This window comes from Cydia splendana, chromosome 24, assembly GCF_910591565.1.
Source record: "Cydia splendana chromosome 24, ilCydSple1.2, whole genome shotgun sequence".
NCBI lineage: Eukaryota > Metazoa > Arthropoda > Insecta > Lepidoptera > Tortricidae > Cydia > Cydia splendana.
Window position 1 is genome coordinate 4,067,052 of NC_085983.1, and position 23,312 is coordinate 4,090,363.

The following is a 23,312-nucleotide window of genomic DNA, read 5'->3' on the forward strand; positions in this document are numbered from 1 at the left end:
ACCTTAACAAATTATATACCTCAGCCTTCCTCAAGAATCACTCTATTCATAGGTGAAAACCGCTTGAAAATCCGTTCAGTAGTTTTTGAGTTTATCGCGAACATACAAACAGACAGACGCGGCGGGGGACTTTGTTTTATAAGATGTAGTCATAGTCTAATAGGTACTAAGGTAAACGTACTGGTGCTCGACGCGGTCCCAGTACATGTCATCTTGAAACTTAAGTCATTGTCAATAGAGGTGACAGCGAGGTGTCAACTATTGGGCATTAGCATGTCGAACACTAGTACGTTTACTTTATGTATACAGAGTTTAGTAAAAAAAACTACATTAAGTGTTTGTATTAGTTGATTTAATAGTTAATGTTGCAACCAAAATCATTTTAGCACAGCTATCAGCCAAAAGCCTTTTAGCGGCTATCAAGGGAATTAATACCAGTATTAATTCCCTTGATCTTTGTAACAGTGATACAGGATAATGAATATTTTTTGGTCAAATAAATACATATTTTGGAACATAACAATTTCCTCATAGTTGATGTGACAAGCAGTATGTGTCACACGGTATCAAAATTATTTCGTCTTGGGCGTTAACACTTGAATCCCTCATTACGCTCAGGATTCTACTTTAGAATCTCCACAATAGTAGTTTGTGTTACAAGGGATCAAAATGATATATTTCCGTCAAGATATACTGTTTGTCACATCAACTATGAGAAAATTGTTATGTTCCAAAATATGTATTATCTGACCAATAAAAATAGTATGCCAGAAAGAAAAAATCGTGTCCTAGTACAGAAAAGTACAACTTTGATCCCTCCTAGCAGGGAAGAAAAGTGCCACTTTGATCCCTCCTAGCGGGGAAGGAAAAGCCCTTTTTCGAAAAGGTGATGTGAAAAGAGGATTTGTATTTGTATATGCTTCGAATAAACCAAAATTAGCGCCATACTTCCATCTCTGTAAATAAAAAAAAACTAATACAGCACTAATTTATACACATTTCAATTAACACAATTGAATAAGAAACAATGTTAGCTAAAACCCCTCTTGTCTCATTCCTCACAATCTCATTACCCTGGCTATACCACAGAATAAATAATAGTACTAGGTACAGAAGACTCACTCTCTAACAAAACGCGTCTGTTACGATCAGTACGGTTACCATCAGTTTGCACTGACATAAAGGCCGTCGAGAACGTAATTTACTTTCTATACATCTCGCTCGCACTCGCATATTAGTGCAAACGGGATGTATAGAAAGTAAATTACGTTCTCGACGGCGTTTATGTCAGTGACAAACTGATGGTAACCGTACAGGAAACAGGACAGATATGGCCGCTAGGTGGTGACAGCGCCACGCGCGGCTTATGGCTAGCCACCAAAATTGGTGTGGAACGGATGTACTTGTAGCTTCCTGTAGCAAAGCGACGAAATCGCGGAGTGAGCCACGCCTGGCTATACCTATTCACAAATTCCCAGGAGATTCCGCTAAGCAGTTTTGGTTGTATATGGAACTTGGCATTGCCTACACATCATCAGGCCTTTAACATCTTGACAGATGATTTATGCAGCATCTGTAAGCGAGGAACAGTTCTCTCGTGGCTGTATAAGCCAATGCGGGACCGGCATTTGCGACGGCATTTGTGGCAGCTGAAGCAGGGAGCCATGTCGGCAGTAGCTTCAGGTGGATTGTGCCTCTGCGCGTTTTCGGGCAAGGTCTTGGAACTTGGAACCATGCACTGTCGTGAATTTCGCGACCTTTCGCGATAGTACCCCTCCATCCATCGCGATATTCGCGATCTGACGCAAGCTCCTCCCAAGTCTCTATCGATGTCAAAAGCGACGTCGTCGCGTCGCTTTTGATTCGACGTCGTCACGTTTAGGGTTACCAGATCCAAATCTGGGATTTCCTGACAACATTCCTGATTTGGGAATTGTTTTCCTGACGCTCGTATCGGTGACGGGGGGGGGGGGGGGGGCGAATCATAAACGATAGACTAACTCTATCGTTACCAAGAAAAATCTGCAGAGATTCAGATAGCCCACGCAGTGCAAGTGTAACTCTATCTATGTATGATTGATACATTGTTTAAATTTGATTTGTTTTGGATTTATGTAAGTAAATTTGAATAATGTTAATGTTGTCTGTTAATTCACTAAAATTCCTGACATTTTCCTATTCCGGCCGCATTCCTGACAAACGACCAAAATCCTGACAACTGGTAACCCTACTCACGTTTCACGCAGTCCTTAAAACGCAGCAAGGGACGTCCAATGCGGCGCTTTTGAAATCCTATCTGGCTGAACATAATCTGCCCAGGCAAACGAGTGCTATCCATACGCTGCACATGCCCAAGCCACCGCAAGCGCCTAGAGACTCCGGCGCAGGGCGGTGATGCTAGGAACCTGTGCAATTTCCAGGACTCTCTCGTTTGTGACCCTGTCCTTCCCCTGGCCTTAGTCACCAAAAACTAGATGCTAATAAATGATAAGATAAAGATAAAAAATAGTTTATTCAAGTACGCATATTACAATGCGCTTATGAAAGTCAAATAAAGCTACACCGGTCCAACCCTACACCTCTGCCTTGAGAAGATTTAATTCCCCCCCTCAGGAGGGTATCCCAATATGGGACCGGCAACAAACTCGGCGGGACACATCTTTTCAAAACATTATTACATCTTGTAATTAACATTCATTACGAGTAAATAAGAAAAATACAATTTAGATTACTATAGAATTCATGCAATTATACAATTATATTATTTTATGGAAATTTGATTAAAAAAAATATGTACATGAAATCATACGAATACATCGGAAAACATATCAAAATCAACAGGCAAAGAGACAAAATACAAAAATAGGGGAATCTCTTGGGAATTTGAGAATAGGCGTGGCCAGGGAATGAGATTTTTCAGGAATGACCTTCTTGGATGTATAAGTAGTTTTCTGTTTAAGAATTAAATACATTGCATTAATATTAACAACTATTCCTATTGAATATTCATAAAAAATCATTATAATTTTCCTTGTAAAAAATTGCCGCATACTTGTACACTGTATAGTGTTAATGTTAATTATATCTGTGGTGCTAACGATTGGTCGTTCCAAATAGGTATGGCGCGCAGTCAAGGCGTGTCCAGACGAGTAAATTTTTCACCAATCTGATTAAATTGTCCGATCGAATCAGGCCGTGCGGACGCAAACGCCAATTTGGCTCGCTGAATTCAACCGCCGATTATGACCGATATTACTGATAAAATGGAGTGCGGACGCAAGAATACCAATTTGTGACGCCAGTATTTTTGTTTTGGGGCATTTTTTCAATTTAGAGGGCTCTAATATCACCATAAATCTAAAATCGGAGATTAAATTGGAAATTGACGCCAATTTCATTTCTGATCAACTCGGTCGATTTGATCACCCCGTCTGAACTCCACTTCACGCGTAAGCGTAGGGATGGGACATGTTCATTACAGACAGTGGTACTGCGACCTTAGTACCTTAAATTATTGTGGTAAAATTGTTACCAATTTAGTATAAGTACTTACAGTATACTTACTTAATAATAATATTGGTTTGTGTTCTATTTTGAATGTACTTACCCTCGGTAAAATTCCATCTGGAAGGGAAAACTTTTTGGGAAATCAGGTACTTTTTAATGATTTCGTGATCCAGATAGCGCTTCGATATTTGCCTCCAGTGCTTGAAGCGCTCCTTGAACAGGTCTATCAGTGACTGCAGCTCGTCGTAGTCGCTCACTGTCGACAGTACCACAGAATAAATAACAGTACCATAGAGTATATAACATCACAAGTGAACATCACTATTCTTACCAAAACGCGAGTTATTTCGTAGTCGATATCTAGCATCAAGTAGTGGAACTATCAGTACTGACGAATAATATACTACTAAAACAATTTACAACTTATATTGTAATCAGAAGGAGTTGAAAATAGAGTTCCGGTTAATCCGGTTATAATATTAGCTGAAAATTGTTGAGCATTAGAGTTTTCGTTCGCCGCGACATCTATTGTCAACTAGCAGTACTGATAAATTCCGCTACTTGACGCTAGATGTCGACTACGAAATAACTCGCGTTTTGGCAAGTAAACTGATGTATGGAGTTACCACTATTTCTTTACTTATATTAGTCTATGGTATTACCGTATAGAAAGGCACAGTGTTCGATTTCCCTCAAAAAATTTTCCTATGCTGTTAATTGCATAAATCAATCAAGGAATGCATTTGAAATGCAAGACTAGAACACCCAGAAGTCTATTTCAAATACTTTTTTTAATAAAAAATAAATTATATTTCATGACCTTGACATCGAAAAATTACTAAATAAATTCTACAAAAGTATCTGATGAAGAAGTCGCTTTTTAATCAATGTAGTTCGATAATGAAGCCTTTGGTGCATATTTTCTATTTCTTAGTTTTGGAATTTACCCTCTGGTTACCGAGTAATTCATATAAATAGAGATTTTTTATTTAATTTTTTTCTCCTATTTAACTCAAAAGTGCGACTTGTGACTAGCACTGACAGATTGCTCTTAACTAGGTCAACCACTGGTAAAAAAATCACGTTCCACTATCGAGGCGTTTGAGAGTTATCGAATTTAAAAATACAGTGTTAGGGTTGACCCTCAACTTGACCTTTAATTTTTAGTCAGAATTAATTCAAAATTTTCCTCTATTACAAAACTGTATATTGTTTAGACATACTCCAGGTACATAAATAAAAATACAGGAACACTGGATTGTCGGGGGCAAAAGTGCACCAGTGCTAGTGATTAATTAAAAATCGACTAATCGTAAAAAACAATTTAACCATCATTATCAAAATGGCTAAGTTTGAATACATTTAATTGTGTGCAAACCTGTTTCATTTATACTTATCACAAGTATAAACAACCGATATCTGACATTGACGGTGTCGAGTCACTTGTGACAAGTATTGAAATTATATTGAATAATTAATTCAGTACAACAATATTATTGAACAGGAGAAAAACTATGATAGATCTCTTTCACCGTGGACTAGAATCATCAGATCCGTTCGTGTCTATGGCACACTACAGACAACGCCAAAAATCGTCCAGTAGGATTAGTCTACCAGAAGCAGTTCGTGAACTTCTGAAGCCGATTCATGAAGAAAACTTACAAGAGGCTGAAGTCGATGATGAAGATCTAGCTAATGATGGATCTTCGTTAATAGACGGTGATGAAAATCCATCCCATGTTGACGACTGCACGTTAGTTCTCGAAAATGATAATGATTTGTATGAGCCACCAAATACATAAAATCTGAGATCAACTTGCGAAAAGAAACTATAACTTGACTTCTGAATTTCTTTCTTTCTTTTCTGAATTTAATGACTTTATTGTTTAACAAAGTCCACTGCACTTAAAAGTTTCTGCGTGGCCCAATGGTTGACTGGTAGAGAATGCCTTTTGGCAAGTCTGCCATTTGTAATTTCTTGTATTGTGCAATAAAGTTTAAATAAATAAATATAAATAAAGTTTCTTATATTGTTCCTTGATTTAATTTAATCAGATTTTTTAATTACTCCGACCTTTCATATTTGTTTGACCTTTAAGTAACAACCCTAAAAAGTATAATTTGACCTTTATACGTAACTCCCAAACGCCGCGATAGTGGAACGTGATTTTTTTACCAGTGGTAGACCTAGTTAAGAGCCATCTTTCAGTGCTAGTTACAAGTCGCACTTTTGAGTTTTTCAGGAGAAAAAAAATGAAATAAAAAATCTGTATTTATATGAATAACTCGGCAAGCAGAGGGTAAATTCCAAAACTAAGAACTAGAAAATATGCGCCAAAGGCTTCTTTATCAAACTACATTGATTAAAAAGCGACTTCTTCATCAAATACTTTTGTAGAATTTATTTAGTAATTTTTCGATGTCAAGCTCATGAAATATAATTTATTTTTTATAAAAAAAAGTATTTGAAATAGACTTCTGGGTGTTCTAGTCTTGCATTTCAAATGCATTCCTTGATTGATTTATGCAATTAACAGCATAGGGAAATTTTTTGAGGGAAATCGAACACTGTGAAAGGGTATCATTGTCATTATCAATATTTAAGAGCTATGCTCTTGTCGATGGAGTAATCGCCACTTTTCTCTTTGCTGGGCCATCTATTAACTCCCTCGTACGACACGACAGAAACTCTATCTTTTATTTGGCTGAGATATGTGAGCCTGGGCCTTCCTCTGACATTTCCTAAAAAACCGAAGTTTGACAGCGATTCAGGGACGAATCATGCTGCCCCTTAATGTATGGCACTGGGTGTGTAATGATCCGTATAACAATTTTTGATATATTTTCAAAAGATATAACAACTTTTGATATAATTTCATGGTGTATAATCACTTAAGCGGTATAATGAACTTTTGATATAATAACAAAATAACTATTTTCATGGGGTATAATGCTTAATCGATATAAAAGCTATTCGATATAACGTTTACTGGGTATAATGAATATTTTTATAAGTATTTATTGTATAATGTATTCTAATGTATAAAAATAAGTTGAGGTTTGTCAGTATTTAAAAAAACATTTATTTGTAAAGTAATAAAACAGTCGGTTCTGGCGCTTCGCCGGCCGCTACCGCGGCACGCTCGCTTCGCTCGCTCGGCTCGCGCGCTGTAGGGTCGCAGTTCTACCTAACACTCCTCCTCGCTTCGCTCGTCGTCGTACCTAACTGAGACCTGCCTTAAGTTCGAATACGTAGGTTGTTATAATAGTAGTAAATATTACAAATTATACCAGTACTACATTATGCCAACTGAGCGTTATATCGACCATAATTATATCACATATACGTTATACGCTGTTAATGTTAGATTAGATGTTGTTATATTACAAGTTCATTATACTTGACGATAGTTAGACTCTCTAAGAATATACCATGTATTGTTATAGCAAAAGTGCATTATGTCCCTCAATCGTTATATCGACTAAAAATATATCAAAAGTTGTTATATGGACCGTTACGCATCCGTATGGCACTATCCCTTTCAGCTATTTAGGGTTGTCAAAATTCAAGTCATTCTTATCTGTGGTCGTGCACGGTGAGGTCAAGTTGTGCCAACACTAAAGGCCCACAGATTACCAGTTCGCTAGTAGACGATATCAGCCTGTCAGTTAAACGCAAAAGGTGACAGTTCCGAACAACTGGTAATCTGTGGGTTAATAATTGCTCAGAGCGATGCTGAGCCTAACGAAGCCGAGAATGCCCGAAAGGATGAGTGTCTCCCCACTGACAGTACCCCAATTTAATGGCTCGTCTACACTATCGGCGATGACAGACGATGACGGGCGGGCACGATGTAGAGTAGAGATGCAACGGATAGTTGTTTGGCCGGATACCGGATATTCAGCCTGACCAACGGCCGAATATTCGGCAGGGAGAACTATACCTACATTTCGGTTTTTCATATGCGCATTATGCAGGTTTAGACCTGTTTCACAGCTAGTGAACGTTCGCGCGGACTCATTTCTAGGTTCAAAATGAGTGCGCGTGCAAGTGGAATGTTTAAATTGTTTTAAAATAATAATTAAACGAGTACGATTATAACCTGTTTCTTATTCCAATTTTGTTTACTCCGAAATCAAGCAATGTTACTATCCGGTATCCGGCCGGATAGTAGGCCACTATGCGGTATCCGGCCGGATGGTAACATAATGGCCGGATAGGCCGGATACCGGATATTAAACCGAATATCCGGTGCATCTCTAGTGTAGAGGGCATACTCGGCAGTCCCCGCCAGTCATCGTCTATCAATTCTATCATCGCCTGCGTTCCGTGAGTTGTCGGTTTTTTGGGCACGAATCAAAGGGATTCGTCGGGTTGCGTTGTACATTATACTCGTACCTACGGGTCTCTATTGTTTCCCAAAAAGTTTTAAGTTATAACGTATTGTTTGCCCGCATTTGTTAGTCATAATTTATTTGAGTGTTATAGGTTATTTGTTTTTTGTTTTGGGTGAGTTCAAGTCTCATCCAAGACAGTAATTTTTCCACTTTTAAATTTATTCTAAGCTTAATATTCATCGTTAGCAGACGTTTCTGCTTGTTAAAAATTAAAAATAATTTATTTGGTTCAGAAACGCGTCACTTTTCAGGATTGCCATAAAACAAACCTTTAACCTAGCTATAGGATAACCCATAGATATAATATACTTAAAGATTACGTCTAAGCGAGGTGTCACTGTAACCATTTTTGTTTAGCGTACGATTAACAATGTAACTCAACCTTGCGGTAGCCATGTCGATAAACTATCGATATTTCTTGCAATTTTAATTTTACTTCAAAGGTTTAACGACACCTAAAATGAACGAAAACGCTTTTATTCTTTATTGTGGTTATCAGATCACAATTTTATCGTCACGCCCCAGCCGGGAACGAAGGGAAAGTTCAGATATTTAATTAAAATACATAAATACCTACTAAAATATGTGTTCCGCAATAATTGAATTATCTTATTATATTCTAATATATTAATTATCCATTAGCATTTCAATTATGTTTATGTTTAACGAAGATAATTATTGAAGCTTCAATTAATAGGTATTTCGTTCCGCTGTGTAGCGTTTATCGATATATAACATGATTAAAATCGACTTTTCACATCCCTAAAAGAGCACACATACAAGTTTTTACGCACACATACACAGCCTGGATGCACCAAAAAAGGCAACACTTTGATTTGAAGTTCATCTTGTCAACAGTATGGTTGTCCTTTTTTGACAAATGGCATTTTTAAAAGAGCGAGAAGAGAGAAGTGATACTAGTTGCTGCGCCGTCAAAGTGAACAGACAACGTTGGGGCCTTGGGATAACCTTACGAAAATCCTGTAAAGTTAATGGATTCAGTTTTATGACTAATGTTAATATGACAAACAATACATTATGACTTAAAACTTTATGGGGAACAAAGGGAAGGGACATTATACACCTAAACCTTCCTCAAGAATCACTATTCATAATTAAAACCAAAATATTACTTTGCTAATCTGCGAAAAGATAACGAGCTAGTCAATCAGTGCTAACCGGTTATACTTACTTGCGTATTTTTATTTTTACATGCTAATTAATGATCCCAAATAAATGACCGCAAATAAATGTAACAAACCACCACCAAAAGTACAATACTCGACACGTGTTTCGCCTCTCTACGAGGCATCCTCAGGAGTTGTTGACGGTCTGACGCCCGGCAACGGAATGACCTGTCTAGAATGGTCGGTCAAATTTATACCTTGACCACTCCCCCTACTGTGCAAGTGTGAGTGAGATGGAAAAAGTCGTAATAACGGCGATATATGTGAAATCCGCTGCTCTATCATGTAAATTGTAAGGTAACCGCGAGATATTATACAGCGAGTACATGTGTGTGTGTGTGTGTGTGTGTGTGTGTGTGTGTGTGTGTGTGTGTGACTCACACATGAACTGCAGCATTCCGACGACCTCCGACCGCAGATCCCGCTCCTGCTCTGTAATGTAAGGAACCCGCGATGTGTTTTTGTACAGCGCGCACATGTGTGTGTGTGTGTGTGTCACTCACACATGAACTGCAGCATTCCGACGACCTCCGACCGCAGATCCCGCTCCTGCTCTATAATGTAAGGAACCCGCGAGGTGTTTTTGTACAGCGCGCACATGTGGTCGAACTTGTTCCCAATAGCGCTGAATATGCGCGCGGCGCCAAAGTCATAAGTGCCGTAGTAGTTGCGCTCGATGCGGCGGACGTCGCGCATTTTCATATCCATATCTGCAAAGAGAATAGATAGTATAGGGGGTCCTGTCATAGTATATTTTGTAGTCACAGTAAATTTACTGCCATCTATCGACACACGACTAAAACTCAAAATGAAAACGTATAAAATTATCAAAAAAATGTATAAATATGGATATATGATTTTATTATTTTTATAGCATTTTGACCCATGTTTATTCACTGATATTTATGTGTTAAAATTGTTAAATATGAAACGGTGTCGTCACGCCATCTAGCCGAGCATAGGCCAAAGGTGTGTGCGCCATCTATCCGAGAATGACTTTTTCTTGATTTCCGAGGCACGTTTTTTTCCTTAGACTTTATTCATCTTATACGAAGTTACATATGTCTTTGATATCTGGAAGCAAGACCTAAATTTAATGAATGAAATTTTTATTTCAGGCAACTAGTGGCCAATACATAAATACCTTAAAACTAGCATACATGGCTCCGCGATTTCGTCGCTTTGCTACAGGTAGCTAAAAGTACATCCGTTCCACACCAATTTTGGTGGCTAGCCATAAGCCGCGCGTGGCGCTGTCGCCACCTAGCGGCCATATCTGACCTTATCGTAACAGACACGTTTTGTTAGAGAGTGAGTCTTCTGTACCTAGTACTATTATTTATTCTGTGACTAAACACTACAAATTATGGTTGCGATCAATGATTGGGAGATCAATCAATCAATCAATCAATCAATCAATCAATCAACGATCAATCAACCCCGCAGTGATTGGGAGCCGCCAGCGGAACCGCCGAAACTTGATACCCATCGGCCAAAACTAGGGATTGCAAACCGGATTGATTTTCAATCCGGCCGGATCCGGCCGCATTCTGGCCCCAATCCGGCCGGATCCGGCCGGACCGGATCCGGTTAGGTATAAGGATATTAAAATTAATTATATGACATATTTTACTAGTTTTATACGTTATATGAGAAGCAAAGGGTATTTTTACAAATGTATTCATAAAACAACAATTTAAAAGTTAATAAGAAATAACTTTTTAACAATAAAATAAAACTATGTATTAAAAATTGTCACAATGTCAATCTCAATTTAAAAATAAAACTTAAATCTAAGTCATTTATTAATTTCTGCTCACATTTACATTTACAATAGAATTATAAATTTGATTAGATTCCAAAGCCTGTTAATGGGATAACTATGGGATGGGAATTGGAGAACTCCTTGAAAGGACGAGTTTTCGTAACTGTTCTTTGATGGAATTATTTGTAACGTTGACATCCATTCTAATAAACCAAAATTATATGAATTGCCAATATTATCTTGCTTTCACAAATAAGTAAATAATTCACGAATAAATATTTGGGGACAATCTTATACAGATCGACCTACTCGTAGCCCCAAACCAAGCAAAGCTTGTAATATGGGTACTAGCTAGCTAAGTAGTAGTAGGCGACGATATATATACGTATAGTATATTGATAAATACATGCTTATATAATTAGAAAACACCCATGACTCAGGAACAAATATCTGTGTTCATTACACAAATAAATGACCTTACCGGGATTCAAACCCAGGACCATCGGCTTCATAGACAGTGTCACTGAATGGTCTTCCGATATGAGTCCTAATAGTATGTATAATTCATTCTTTCACACTTTTATGGATCATTATAATGCGATATTCACCTCAAAATCGGTCGTAGTTAGTGGTGCATCAGTTTTTAGTGAGTGGGCTACTGCGGACTTACATCAAAGAAGACGTGAACTGTATGCCTTATATGAGGAACGGCGGTTTAATCAGAGTGATGAATTTAAAGAACATGTGAAGGAGTATTCGAAGAAGTTTAAAGTAGATTGTCATATAGCTAAGCGAAATTATCTAAGTCAGAAAATAAAAAGTAGTTCCGACATTGTTAAAGCAACCTGGAAAGTTATAAATGTGGAGACTGGTCGCTCGAAACATACAATTAAAGAACTTAAACTAAACATTGATAACAAAATTATAGATTCCAATTTAGAAGTAGCTACAGAATTTGAAAAATTTTTCACCGAGGTACCAGTATCCACAACTAAGGATTTAAATTCATCACCCTCATCTGCTGTTACATTATTAAAACATAACGCTCCAGAGTTTTGTGGAGACCTTCATTTTGAACATGTTTGTACCTCAGATGTAATAAAGGCGTTTAAATCAATTAATGTCAAAAAAACTAATGACCTCTGGGGAGTCTCTGTCCATGCTGTCAAATCCTTAGTAGAAATTGTAGCGCCTGACTTGGTAGTTATATTTAACAACAGTGTTGATTGCGGCGAGTTTCCTGATCTAATGAAACATAGTAAAGTAATTCCTTTATTTAAATCTGGTAGCAGCTCTGACCCCACTAACTTTAGACCGATATCTGTGCTACCAACATTAAGCAAAATTTTTGAAAAATTAGTTCTTTCTCAATTAGTACGACATTTTAACGTTAATAATTTGATGCATAATAAGCAGTTTGGTTTTACACGGGGTCGCTCAACAACCGATGCTGGTGTTGAGCTAATTAAGCATATTTTCGATGCCTGGGAGGAGTCACGAGATGCTTTAGGTGTCTTCTGTGATTTATCTAAGGCCTTCGACTGTGTTTGTCATGAAACATTAATCAGGAAACTTCATTATTACGGAGTTAGAGGATCGGCACTGAATTTACTTAAGTCGTACTTAAATGGTAGAATACAAAGGGTCGATGTGAATGGACAGCGATCACCTGGGTCATTGGTCTCTATGGGTGTACCACAGGGGTCAATATTGGGGCCTTTCCTGTTCCTTATCTACATAAATGACTTGCCATTCCTTGTTAAGACCCACCATGATATAGTATTGTTCGCAGACGACACCTCACTTATTTTCAAAGTCAAACGACAGCAACAAGCTTACAATGATGTAAACAATGCTATTTCCAAAGTAGTAAATTGGTTCAATGTTAGTAATTTACTGTTAAATGAGAAAAAGACTAAATGTATTAAGTTTGTCACTAGTAGTAACGTAAGGCATGTGCAAACAAGTGTCATTGTGAAGGATGAGGAATTGGAATTAGTTGATAGTACAGTTTTTCTTGGTATAACTTTAGATTCTAAACTCCAGTGGGGTCCCCATATTGCTACTCTTTCGAATAGACTGAGCTCTGCAGCTTTTGCAGTGAGCAAAATCCGTCAGTTAACTGATGTGAAAACAGCTCGATTAGTATATTTTAGTTACTTCCATAGCATTATGGCATATGGTATTTTACTGTGGGGCGGTGCTTCAGAGATAAATACCATTTTTGTTCTGCAGAAGAGGGCTATTCGAGCAATATACAAAATGAACCATAGAGACTCACTTAGAGATAAATTTAAGGAAATTGACATAATGACAGTGCACTGTCAATACATTTATGAGAATATTCTGTATGTACATAAAAATATTGTAAATTTTAGGAAAAATTGTGAAATTCATAATACTAGAAATAAACATAAGCTCGCAGTGCCCTTCACTCGGCTCCATAAAATTAAAAAATCATTCATTGGTAATTGTGTAAGATTTTTATTATAAAATCTCCCTCACTTCCAAACCATATTACTGAATTATCTATTAATAAATTTAAGAATTATGTAAAGCGTAAACTTATTTCTAAAGCTTATTATACCACACAAGACTACATGAATGATATTACAACGTGGGATTAATTGTTATTCGAAATGATTATTTATTTATTAGGTATATTTGATTATTGATGAGGAAATGGATATTCCGATGTAATACTGTCTACTTCTTTTGTTACTTATGCTTTTTTTTTTGACATTTAGATTTTATTCTAGAATTTCTAGACTAGTATTTTTTTATACAATCTTTTTAATGTTTGACGATCCTTTTGTGAAATTTTTAGTGTTAAATTTGATATGTATAATAATCCAATTTTATTATGGGATAATATTAACATCAATAAATTGCTCTGATAATTAGATTAAGATTAATTACGATTCATAAGAGCTTGTTGCTAGGCCTACATGAATAAAGGAAATCTTGTTTGTTTGTTTGTTTGTTTGTTTGGTCACTACCCACTAGGCCAGACCGGTCGTTACAAATGCCTTCCATAACATCTACATCCCTCCTTTAATTTTTACTTCTAAGTATCGTATAGTAACTGTCGTATCGTGCCGATTTGTGCCACCAACATGAAAGAAGAGGAAATTCTCCTCTGTTCTCAATAATCGTCATATTAAATAATAAATATCTTCTTATTTTACTAAATCTTGACTTTTTCATTCGTTTATTCTGTTTAACTTCTTTCTTCGATCCGTCGCCTTTATCTCACCTAAAACGCACAGTCGGTGCTGTGTGCGGTCTTTTTTTCTGTTTTCCCGGATCCGGTCCGGATCCGGTAGCTCCTAAGAAGTGCCGGATCCGGCCGGATTACAGGATCCGCCGGACCGGATTGCAATCCCTAGCCAAAACTCCTCCTTGGTTTAATGTGAGTACCTGCCTACGTTTCGCGAAGCCCTTTGAATAGAATAGAATATAGTGATGTATCGACTATTGATTTGGCCGACTAGCCGACTAATCGGCGCTCGAATGGCCGATTAGTCGGCCGATTAGTCGGTCGACTAGTCGGCTAGTCGGCCAGATCATTAGTTTCGTATAAGTTCAGGTGAAAAACAACAGTTTTCCTCCTTTGGTTGCGCTATTCATCATAATTTAGCTTGGCTAAAAGGTGTTCTCTACAGGTTCAAAGATCTATCACAAGAATCCTCGTTCAGTTCGTCTTTAGTTCTTTTACAGCTTGTAGGAGGTATTTCCAAGGCGCTATTTCCCGTACATAGTCGCCAGCTAAGAACCTATCCCCTGTGATCAGGGTCTTTACGAGCAACGTGCCCTGACTAAGTCTCTAAATTTTGCAATAACATTAATATAGATGGTCAAGCAAATCTTGTCAGTAGAAAAAGGCGCGAAATTCAAATTTTATATGGGACGATTTCCCTTCGCACCTACATTTTTCAAATTTGCCGCCTTTTTTTACCGACAAGATCTGCTTGACCAGCTATAGTTCCTCATGGCTCCACCATTAAAAAAAACAAAAACTGAATAATAATAAAAAAATATAACTATCGAACTTGCACATGAAATTACACGAGAATCAGTTGAGATGGACCTGTAGAGGAAAACACCACCCCGCCAACATACGATAACGATCAATCGGTCAATTATATGAACTAAAGTTTTCATTTGCACCCTGAATAGGTATTTTAGTAAAATAAACATAAAACATATGGTAAATATTAACTGTTGATTTTTTTATTTATTTATTTATCATAAAGTTCACAACAATTTTGTAACAAATTATATTACTCGCCAAACTGCGATTGCAGTCTGTTTTTATTTCACCAATAAAGTGCCGACTAATCGGCAATTTTTGCCGACTAGTCGCCGACTAATCGCCGACTACAAATGTGGCCGGATAGTCGGCTTTCCCGACTAGTCGGTACATCCCTAATAGAATATCATTTATGTCAGTATGTTTAACCTTTTGAACGCCACAGACGGCAATTGACGTCAACGCAAAATCGTGACAACGACGCCAAAGACGGCATTTGACGTCGATCGTTTTTTGATGAAAATCTACTGAAAAACACCCCACTTTTAGGTTGGCATTATTTATTGACAAAAGTAAAATTTACCCCCGTGGCGTCAGTGGCGCGGCAAATGGATGCGCCGTTTGGCGTTCAAAAGGTTAAGTAGGTACACAGTTATACAATACATACACAGAAAGAAAAAAATACTTATGAGGGTATGAATGAGAGTTGACCTTTGACAAACTCCAAGGTCATGTGGATGATTGCGCTGATCTCCTTGCGAATCCAGTCTTTACTATGAGACTGCAACCGCAGCCCGGGCTTGTTGGGTGCTCTGGGGGCAGTCAGCGGCGCCCCACACACTGTAGGTACACATTTAGTGAGCTTTTCTTTTATTTTTTGCCATTTTTATATATTATGACCTTTTTTGCTACTTTTGTGTTATTTCTACTCAGAATCACGAGCTCTTTCTGTAATATGTATTATTATTTGAAATAAACGACAACCATATCTAGTTTGGTCTAAGAATGATTCTTTATTCATCTGTTCAATCATAGACACAAAAACATAAAAGTCAAAGACAAACTAAACATACTCTACATCTCCCTTTTCAACATAAAGTAAAATAATAAAATATAATGGTTAAGAATTAAATAGTACACACATAATCGTTGAGATGCCTAGGAGGTCTAACATCTCTGTTAGATCTTCTGAGAGGCATTGGAAGAGCAGGTGCCTCAGTAGCACTCATCGACTCCATCTCAGACTCAGGACTTGCAGCTGGATTCAAGTTAGTAGCAGGTAACTGCTGGACAGCGATCTGAGACCAAGTCGACTGTACATGCGGTTGGACAGGCTCTCTACTTTTGTCCACTTTGATGAACCACGAGTTCCTAGTTTTTAAGTTTCCATAAAAGTCTTTTATTGTTACAGATCGTGGATTACTGGTGATTTTGTAAACCGTACCTGGTTTCCAAATACTACTATTTTCATTTTCTTTATATACTATCTTTTGCCCTTCTTCTAAATTGTCACTTCTAGGTTTTGTGTGTTGATCCTACGATCAACACACAAAACCTAGAAGTGTTAGTTATACTACTATAATTTATTTTTATTACAATTATTCAGTAATTTATCTTGTATATCATTATGTAGTTTTGGTTTTAATAAAGCGTTATTTATTGGAAGTTTGGTTCTACATAGTCTATTGAACAACAGCTCAGAGGGGGAACAGTTCAGACTGATAATTGGGGTATTTCTATATTCTAACAAAAACAACTCAATATCAGTTTTTGTTTCAGCAGATTTCTTTAGAAACCCTTTACAGGTCTGCACTGCCCTTTCTGCAGCTCCATTGCTCTGGTGATAATGAGGACTTGAAAACACCGTTTTAAAACCCCATTCGACGCTAAAATCCCGGAATGCTAATGAGTTAAATGGCATATTATCGGAGTATATAACTTCTGGTATGCCATGCGTTGAAAATATACACTTCAAGACAGAAATGGTTGCCTCAGCTGTTTTACTGTTGAGTTTGTGTAACTCGATCCACTTTGAGTAGTGGTCAAATAGAGTAAAATAATCATTATTACCATATTGCAAAATGTCTACGGAAATATGCTGAAAAGGCAGTTCAGGTAATTCTCTCATAACCATTGGTTCTTTCATGTTGTTATTAGAATGTTTAAGGCACACACTACAGCCAGAAATGAAATTGTCTATATCAGAAAACATATTCTTCCAGTAGAATAATGTTTTCGCTCGAGCTTTGGTCTTAGACATGCCAAAATGACACTCGTGCAGTTTTGTCAGTATTAGTCTTTGTAGAGATGTTGGGACGTAAAGCCTATGGTCTATAAATATCAAGTCATCCTCATAGCAAATGGTTTTTCGGATGTCATAATAGAATTTTAGTTCAGTCGGTACCTTAGATACAGAAGTTGGCCATCCTTTTTTGAAGAAATCAATCAATATTGATGCTATAGGATCTACTTTTATTTCTTGTTTCAATTGAGACAGTATTGCATCTGAAACGTTAACACTGTGAATTACTACATTGAGATCACTATCACAGTCTTGACTAGCCGTGGAGCAGGCTCGACTTAATGCATCTGCTATGTGCATTTGTGTACCTGGTACATGCTTCATGGTTAAGTCGTATTTACTTAATTTTAATTTTATTCTCTGCAGGCGAGTTGACGGAATGTCATGTAAGTCTTTTTTCATTATGGAAATCAGCGGTAAATGATCTGTCAACATAAGAACTTTTTGACCATAAATAAATGAGTGAAACTTCTTACAAGAGAATAATACAGCAAGAAATTCTTTCTCTATCTGACCATAATTTATTTCAGTCTCTGTTAAGGATTTTGAGGCATAATAAACGGGTTTATTATCCTGCAGAAGTACACAACCTATGCCTGTCTTGCTCGAGTCAGTCTGAATCACGATCTCTTTACTGGGATCAAAAGTCTGCAGAACTGGATTCGTCGATAAGATAGTCTTAATTCGCTCAAAAGCATCAGTATGAATTTTTTGCCAGTCAAATATCGTGTTTTTCTTTAGTAAATCTCTCAATGGGCTAGTGAGTGAAGCCAGATTGGGAATATATGGTCGTAAATAGTTAATTAGACCTAAAAGTCTTTGTAAGTCAGACTTGTCATTGGGTCTGTCAAAATTAGTTATAGCTTTAATCGCGTCGTCATCGGGTCGGACTGTACCATTTTCAAATATTTGCCCTAAGTATTTAACTTCTCTAATCATGTATTGAAACTTTTTTTTGTTGAATCGAACATTGCATTCCCTTGCCTTTTCGAACACTTTAGATAAGATGTTATGCATTTCTTCCTCAGTTTCTGAAAAACATAGCACATCATCAATATAGTTTACAACACCATCAATTGAGCTAAAAATGTCAGATAACCGTTTCTGAAACACTTCTGACGCTAATACGATGCCAAAAGGCAGACGATTAAATTTATATGTTCCAAACATTGTGGAAAATGTGCAATATTTTGAGGAACTCTCAGTCAAAGCAATGTGCCAAAAGGCGTCTTTCAAGTCTAATACAGAAAAGTATTTAGCATTCTTAATTTTCGCAGATAAGTCTTCAATAGTAGGAATATAACAATAATCTTTTACTATCGCGTTGTTAAGATCTTTCGGGTCTAGGCACACTCTAATAGACTTATCAGGTTTTTCAATCACCACTAACCTGTTAACCCATTCCGATGGTTCCGTGACTTTGCTTATTATGCCGAGACCCTCAAGTCTTTCCAACTCTTCTTTTAATTTTGGCCTTATTTTTAGAGGAACCCTGTATGGAGGTTTGGATGTAGGTATAGCATCAGCTTTTAATTTGATTTCGTAAGGATCATTAAACTTACCCAAACCTACAAACAAGTCCTCATTTTCACGAACTAATTGTTGTTTTCTATCATATCTAGCTTCGATAGATGAAACTCTTTTTACTAAATTTAAACGATCACACGTATCTCGAGATAGAATCGGTGTGGCGTCCTCTTTTCCCGCGATGCAAAACGTTTCGGAGTACATCTTGCCATTTACTTCTATGTTGAATGTTGCTAATCCTTTGACTTGCGTTTTGTAGCCATTCCAGCTCTCGAGTGTCGACATCGTTTTCTTGAGGGGAACAGGGTGTGAAGATATGACCTTTTCATAGATGTGTACTGGTAATATGTTGACATCAGCTCCTGGGTCGAGTTTGAATTGCACCGGATTGTTTCCAGGCAGTGTTACCTTTTGGAACCACGCTAACGAGTCAACAGATATGTCTGAAGTCACAGACTCTACATAGTAATCAGAATCATCTTGCAAGTTTACCTCATTCGATGTGACTTTACTGGAACGACACATTTTAGCGAAATGATGTCTCTTCTTACAGTTGACACACGTCTTGTTATACGCCGGACATTGACCGTAGATATGATGGTATCCACAGTTCGAACAGGTCTTCTGGGTGCTTTTAGGCACTGTGACCGCATCAACTTCGGGTTTGTTGTCAGTTATATCTTTGACATGTGCATTCGTGATCTCAGATATTCTGAGCGATGACACCACATCGTCCAGGGGTGGGTCTCCTTTCTTTATCAACTTTTTTTGACAATCCGTGTCATTCGAACCTAATACAAGACGGTCCCTTAGAATTTCATCTTTATTTTTGAAATCACAGTCATTGCATAATTGTTTTACGTCAGTCAAATAATTGTCAAACGATTCTCCTGCTTTCTGATTTCTATTATAAAATAGGTACCTAGAATGAAGTATGTTCTTCTTGGGATTGCAGTATGTTTCAAATACCTTTAATGTATCTTCGAGAGTTTTCACCTCTTCCGACTTTACATCTAGAGTATTGTAGACGGCAAGAGCCTCCTCACCAATTAGATTTAGCAAAAGTGAGATTTTCCTTGCCTCTGTCACTTCGGAGAGACCCGCGGCATTCAAGTATATATTGAATGATTGCTTGAATTTTCTAAAGTTCTCACTTAGGTTCCCCACCAGGGATAACTTGGAAGGTAAATGATATCCTGTAGCCATACTTGACTGCGCCATGTAATATGTATTATTATTTGAAATAAACGACAACCATATCTAGTTTGGTCTAAGAATGATTCTTTATTCATCTGTTCAATCATAGACACAAAAACATAAAAGTCAAAGACAAACTAAACATACTCTACACTTTCGAGCCTAATGGGATAAAATAATGTCCCAGATTTTTTTTTCCTATTGTGTTACCATTTTACATATACTTTGTATGGCGGTAACAAAAACGAAAATTTTAAAAATGTATGGAAAGTTTAGGACCCTTTTTTTCTCCTATAAGGATGAAAAGGGCTCGCGATCCTGACTAGAAATAACACAAAAGTGGTAAAAAAGGTCACAATATATAAAAATGTCATTAAATAAAAGAAACGCTCCAATAGGGAATATTACGCAAAACTCTGAGTAGAGGGCGTCACTAGGCTATATATGACATTGATGCACCAAGGCGGTCTGTTTACAGGTGGCCTACCGTGAAACACGACAATCGAAAGCTCGGTTTCTGCCTCTCTATCACTCTTGCTTATTCGATCGATAGAGAGGCAGATAACGAAATTTCGATTTTCGCGTTTCGCGGTAGGTCACCTGTAAACAAACCGCCTTGGTGCATCAATGTCATATGTAGTGAAAACTTGTCAAAAAACTGTTTAAGGCCTAGTATGTAGGTATAAGTTACTCTATGGTTAACTAAACAAATTAGTGCTGCACTCTGGCGGCAGAACATTGCAGTAATACTCCCTTAAGGCCCCTGTACACAAATGGGCCAGCGCCGACCACTCCAAGGGACGCATTTATGCGTTAGAGGGAGCAAGTGATATTGCTATCTCATTCTACCGCATGGCTGCGTCCCTTGGAGTGGCCGGCGCTGGCCCATTGTGTACAGGGGCCTTCACATAGTGAGTTTTTAATAAAACCGGCCAAGTGCGAGTCGGACTCGCGCACGACGGGTTCCGTACCATTACGCAAAAAACGGCAAATAAAATCACGTTTGTTGTATGGGAGCCCCACTTAAATGTTTATTATATTCTGTATATTATCTGTGAAAATTTCAACTGTCTAGGGGTCTATATTAATTCGCATAACGTAATACTCCTAATTTAAATTGGCATAACGTATATTACGCATAATTTCTAAATCGCATAACATTATTCCGCATAACTGAGTAAGCATAATGTTAATGCGCATAACGTAAATTGTCATAACGATGACTTGGGATAAATATAATAAGCATAAAGTTACTTTGTATAATTATTAAATGGTATAAATATAAAATGGCATATTAATAAAAATGTAGACAGAGCGGTCGAATTAAGGTTCAGTAGGTTCAGAGAACGAAGTTTTAAGTAAATGTAGCTCTTTTTTAGATCACAAATATCACAATACGATTGGCAAAATTTTTATTTACAATCTAGCGGCCTTTTTCTAGGGACTTCAGCGATTCGAATCCTGAGTTTTTGACTTATGCTCGATATAAAAAAACAGTAAAATAGGTCGAAAATACACTTTAACAAATTTGCAAAAAAAATATAATTAAAAATAATGATTTCTAAAACCAAAAAATATTTAAAAAAAGAAGACCACGAACTTACTACGCTTTAATAATGTTTTACGGCAAAAAGATTATTATTTGTTATAAAAGCTTCGCTTCGTTTCGCTCGATCCTGCCTTAGCCTTGAGAACCTGACCTAACCGAGTTGGTTTTGCCCTGATCCATCTAATTCTCTTGCTTTATTAAATTATGATGCTTATTCATTTTGTGCCAAATAAAGTTGTAGTTAATAATGTTATGCATATTTAAATTATGCGGATTCATTATTATGCGCAATAAGTGTTATGCTTTTTTAATATTATTCCTGTTCCATGTTATGCACAATTATATTATGCCAAATCTGTTATGCGAATTCATATTATGACAATTAATGTTAGGCGTATTAAGGGGCACCCACTGTCTAGCTATCACGGTTCATGAGATACAGCCTGGTGACAGACGGACAGACGGACAGGCAGATAGACGGACAGACGGACAGTGGAGTCTTAGTAATAGAGGGTCCCGTTTATTACCCTTTGGGTACAGGGCCGTCTTAAACTATGCTGGGGCCCTTGGGCACATAAGAATTTGGGTCCCTTTGGAAAGTAAAGAAAGCTAATTAAACTAACATTTTTTTACTATGATCTTCTATTTATTATGGGTAGGTAATCAAATATACTGTTAAGTACTGTCTGTCCTTCGGGCCCCCCCAAGGATGGGGGCCCTGGGCACGGGCCCCGTGTGCCCTTATGGTAAAGACGGTACTGTTTGGTAAGGAACCCTAAAAACCGATATGTGTGTGTGTCTGTAGCTCTTAAACGGACGTACTGATTTGAATGCAGTTTTAATTTGAAAACAGGTTTTCTTGCGGTATTAGTTTCTGGTAGCGGTAAGAGCGTGTGACTTGCAATCCGGAGGTAGCGGATTCAAACCCCGGCTCGTACCAATGAGTTTTTTCTTTGTAAAAACTAGTGCCCACGCCAATTCCTGGGATTAGTTGCCAAGCGGACCCCAGGCTCCCATGAGCTGTGGCAAAATGCCGGGATAACGCGAGGAAGATGATGAGTTTTAGGGTAACATTCCATTTCTGACCGCAGCTGCACTACTGGTACTAAAACGCGTCGGTGTTATTGTCAATTTCCATAGTATAATGAACAGTAGTGCAGCTGTCGTTGGAAATGGACTGTCACCTTTATCAAAATCATCAATTTCATTGCGTTGGGGTTTTTATTAATTTTTATTTATAATTCCTGTACTTACGTAAAAGTAGTCCCAGTGTAAGAAATTTCATTTCGATTTAGTAATATAAGAGTTAATTCTAATTCTGTCTTTTAATAAAGGCAGAATTAAAATTAATGTATATTTTTAAATTTTAAACTTGTTTTTATGATTTTGAGTTTAGTGAATTGGGAAAACTTAAAGTATCTAGGTAATTGGTAATAGGTACTTTATTTCTTGTTTTCAATTATTCTCAGTAGGTAGGTATAAAATTTCATTATTTAATGTTGCATTGTAATGTTTATTAATAGTTAAGTATAATGCATTAAATTCGTAAGTGGTTACATTTAGATAAGAGGTAGGTACATAAGGTACTTAATAGCTTTGCTCGGAAAACATATAAAAACTCAAAAATGCGCGTTTCCCCAGAGATAAGACCTAGCTAGATCGATTTTTCGCCCTCGAAATCCATCGAAATCGTTAGAGCCGTTTCCGAGATCCACGAAATATATATACTTATAAATAAATATGTATGATCAAATTACCTACTCTTTATAGTTTTATACGGGTTTTAAAATATAAATTTTGTCAATAATAATTGCTGTCTACGTTTCTCTATTAATCTTCTGGTGCTA

General features: G+C 37.3%; 1 protein-coding gene across 1 annotated transcript; it reads right to left on the reverse strand.

Annotated features, from left to right (window-relative positions):
• Window positions 1-343: 343 nt before the first annotated feature.
• Window positions 344-22,932, reverse strand: LOC134802459 (uncharacterized). The gene is made up of 5 exons (XM_063775139.1): window positions 22,720-22,932; window positions 15,602-15,730; window positions 9,596-9,802; window positions 3,608-3,763; window positions 344-956 (listed from the first exon to the last, which is right to left on the reverse strand). The coding sequence occupies exons 1-5, from the start codon at window positions 22,748-22,750 to the stop codon at window positions 937-939; spliced, it is 543 nt and encodes a 180-aa protein (XP_063631209.1). The 5' UTR covers window positions 22,751-22,932; the 3' UTR covers window positions 344-936.
• Between the last annotated feature and the right edge of the window lie 380 nt (window positions 22,933-23,312).

Excerpts from the sequence above, each read along its gene's own strand:
- LOC134802459 (XM_063775139.1), bottom strand. The coding sequence starts at position 22,750 with ATGAAATTTCTTACACTGGGACTACTTTTAC. Across the intron at positions 3,764-9,595 it reads CGGAATGCTGCAGTTCATGT|TGAGCGACTACGACGAGCTG; the intron begins GTGAGTGACACA and ends TACTGTCGACAG. Across the intron at positions 957-3,607 it reads CAGATGGAATTTTACCGAGG|AGATGGAAGTATGGCGCTAA; the intron begins GTAAGTACATTC and ends TTTTATTTACAG.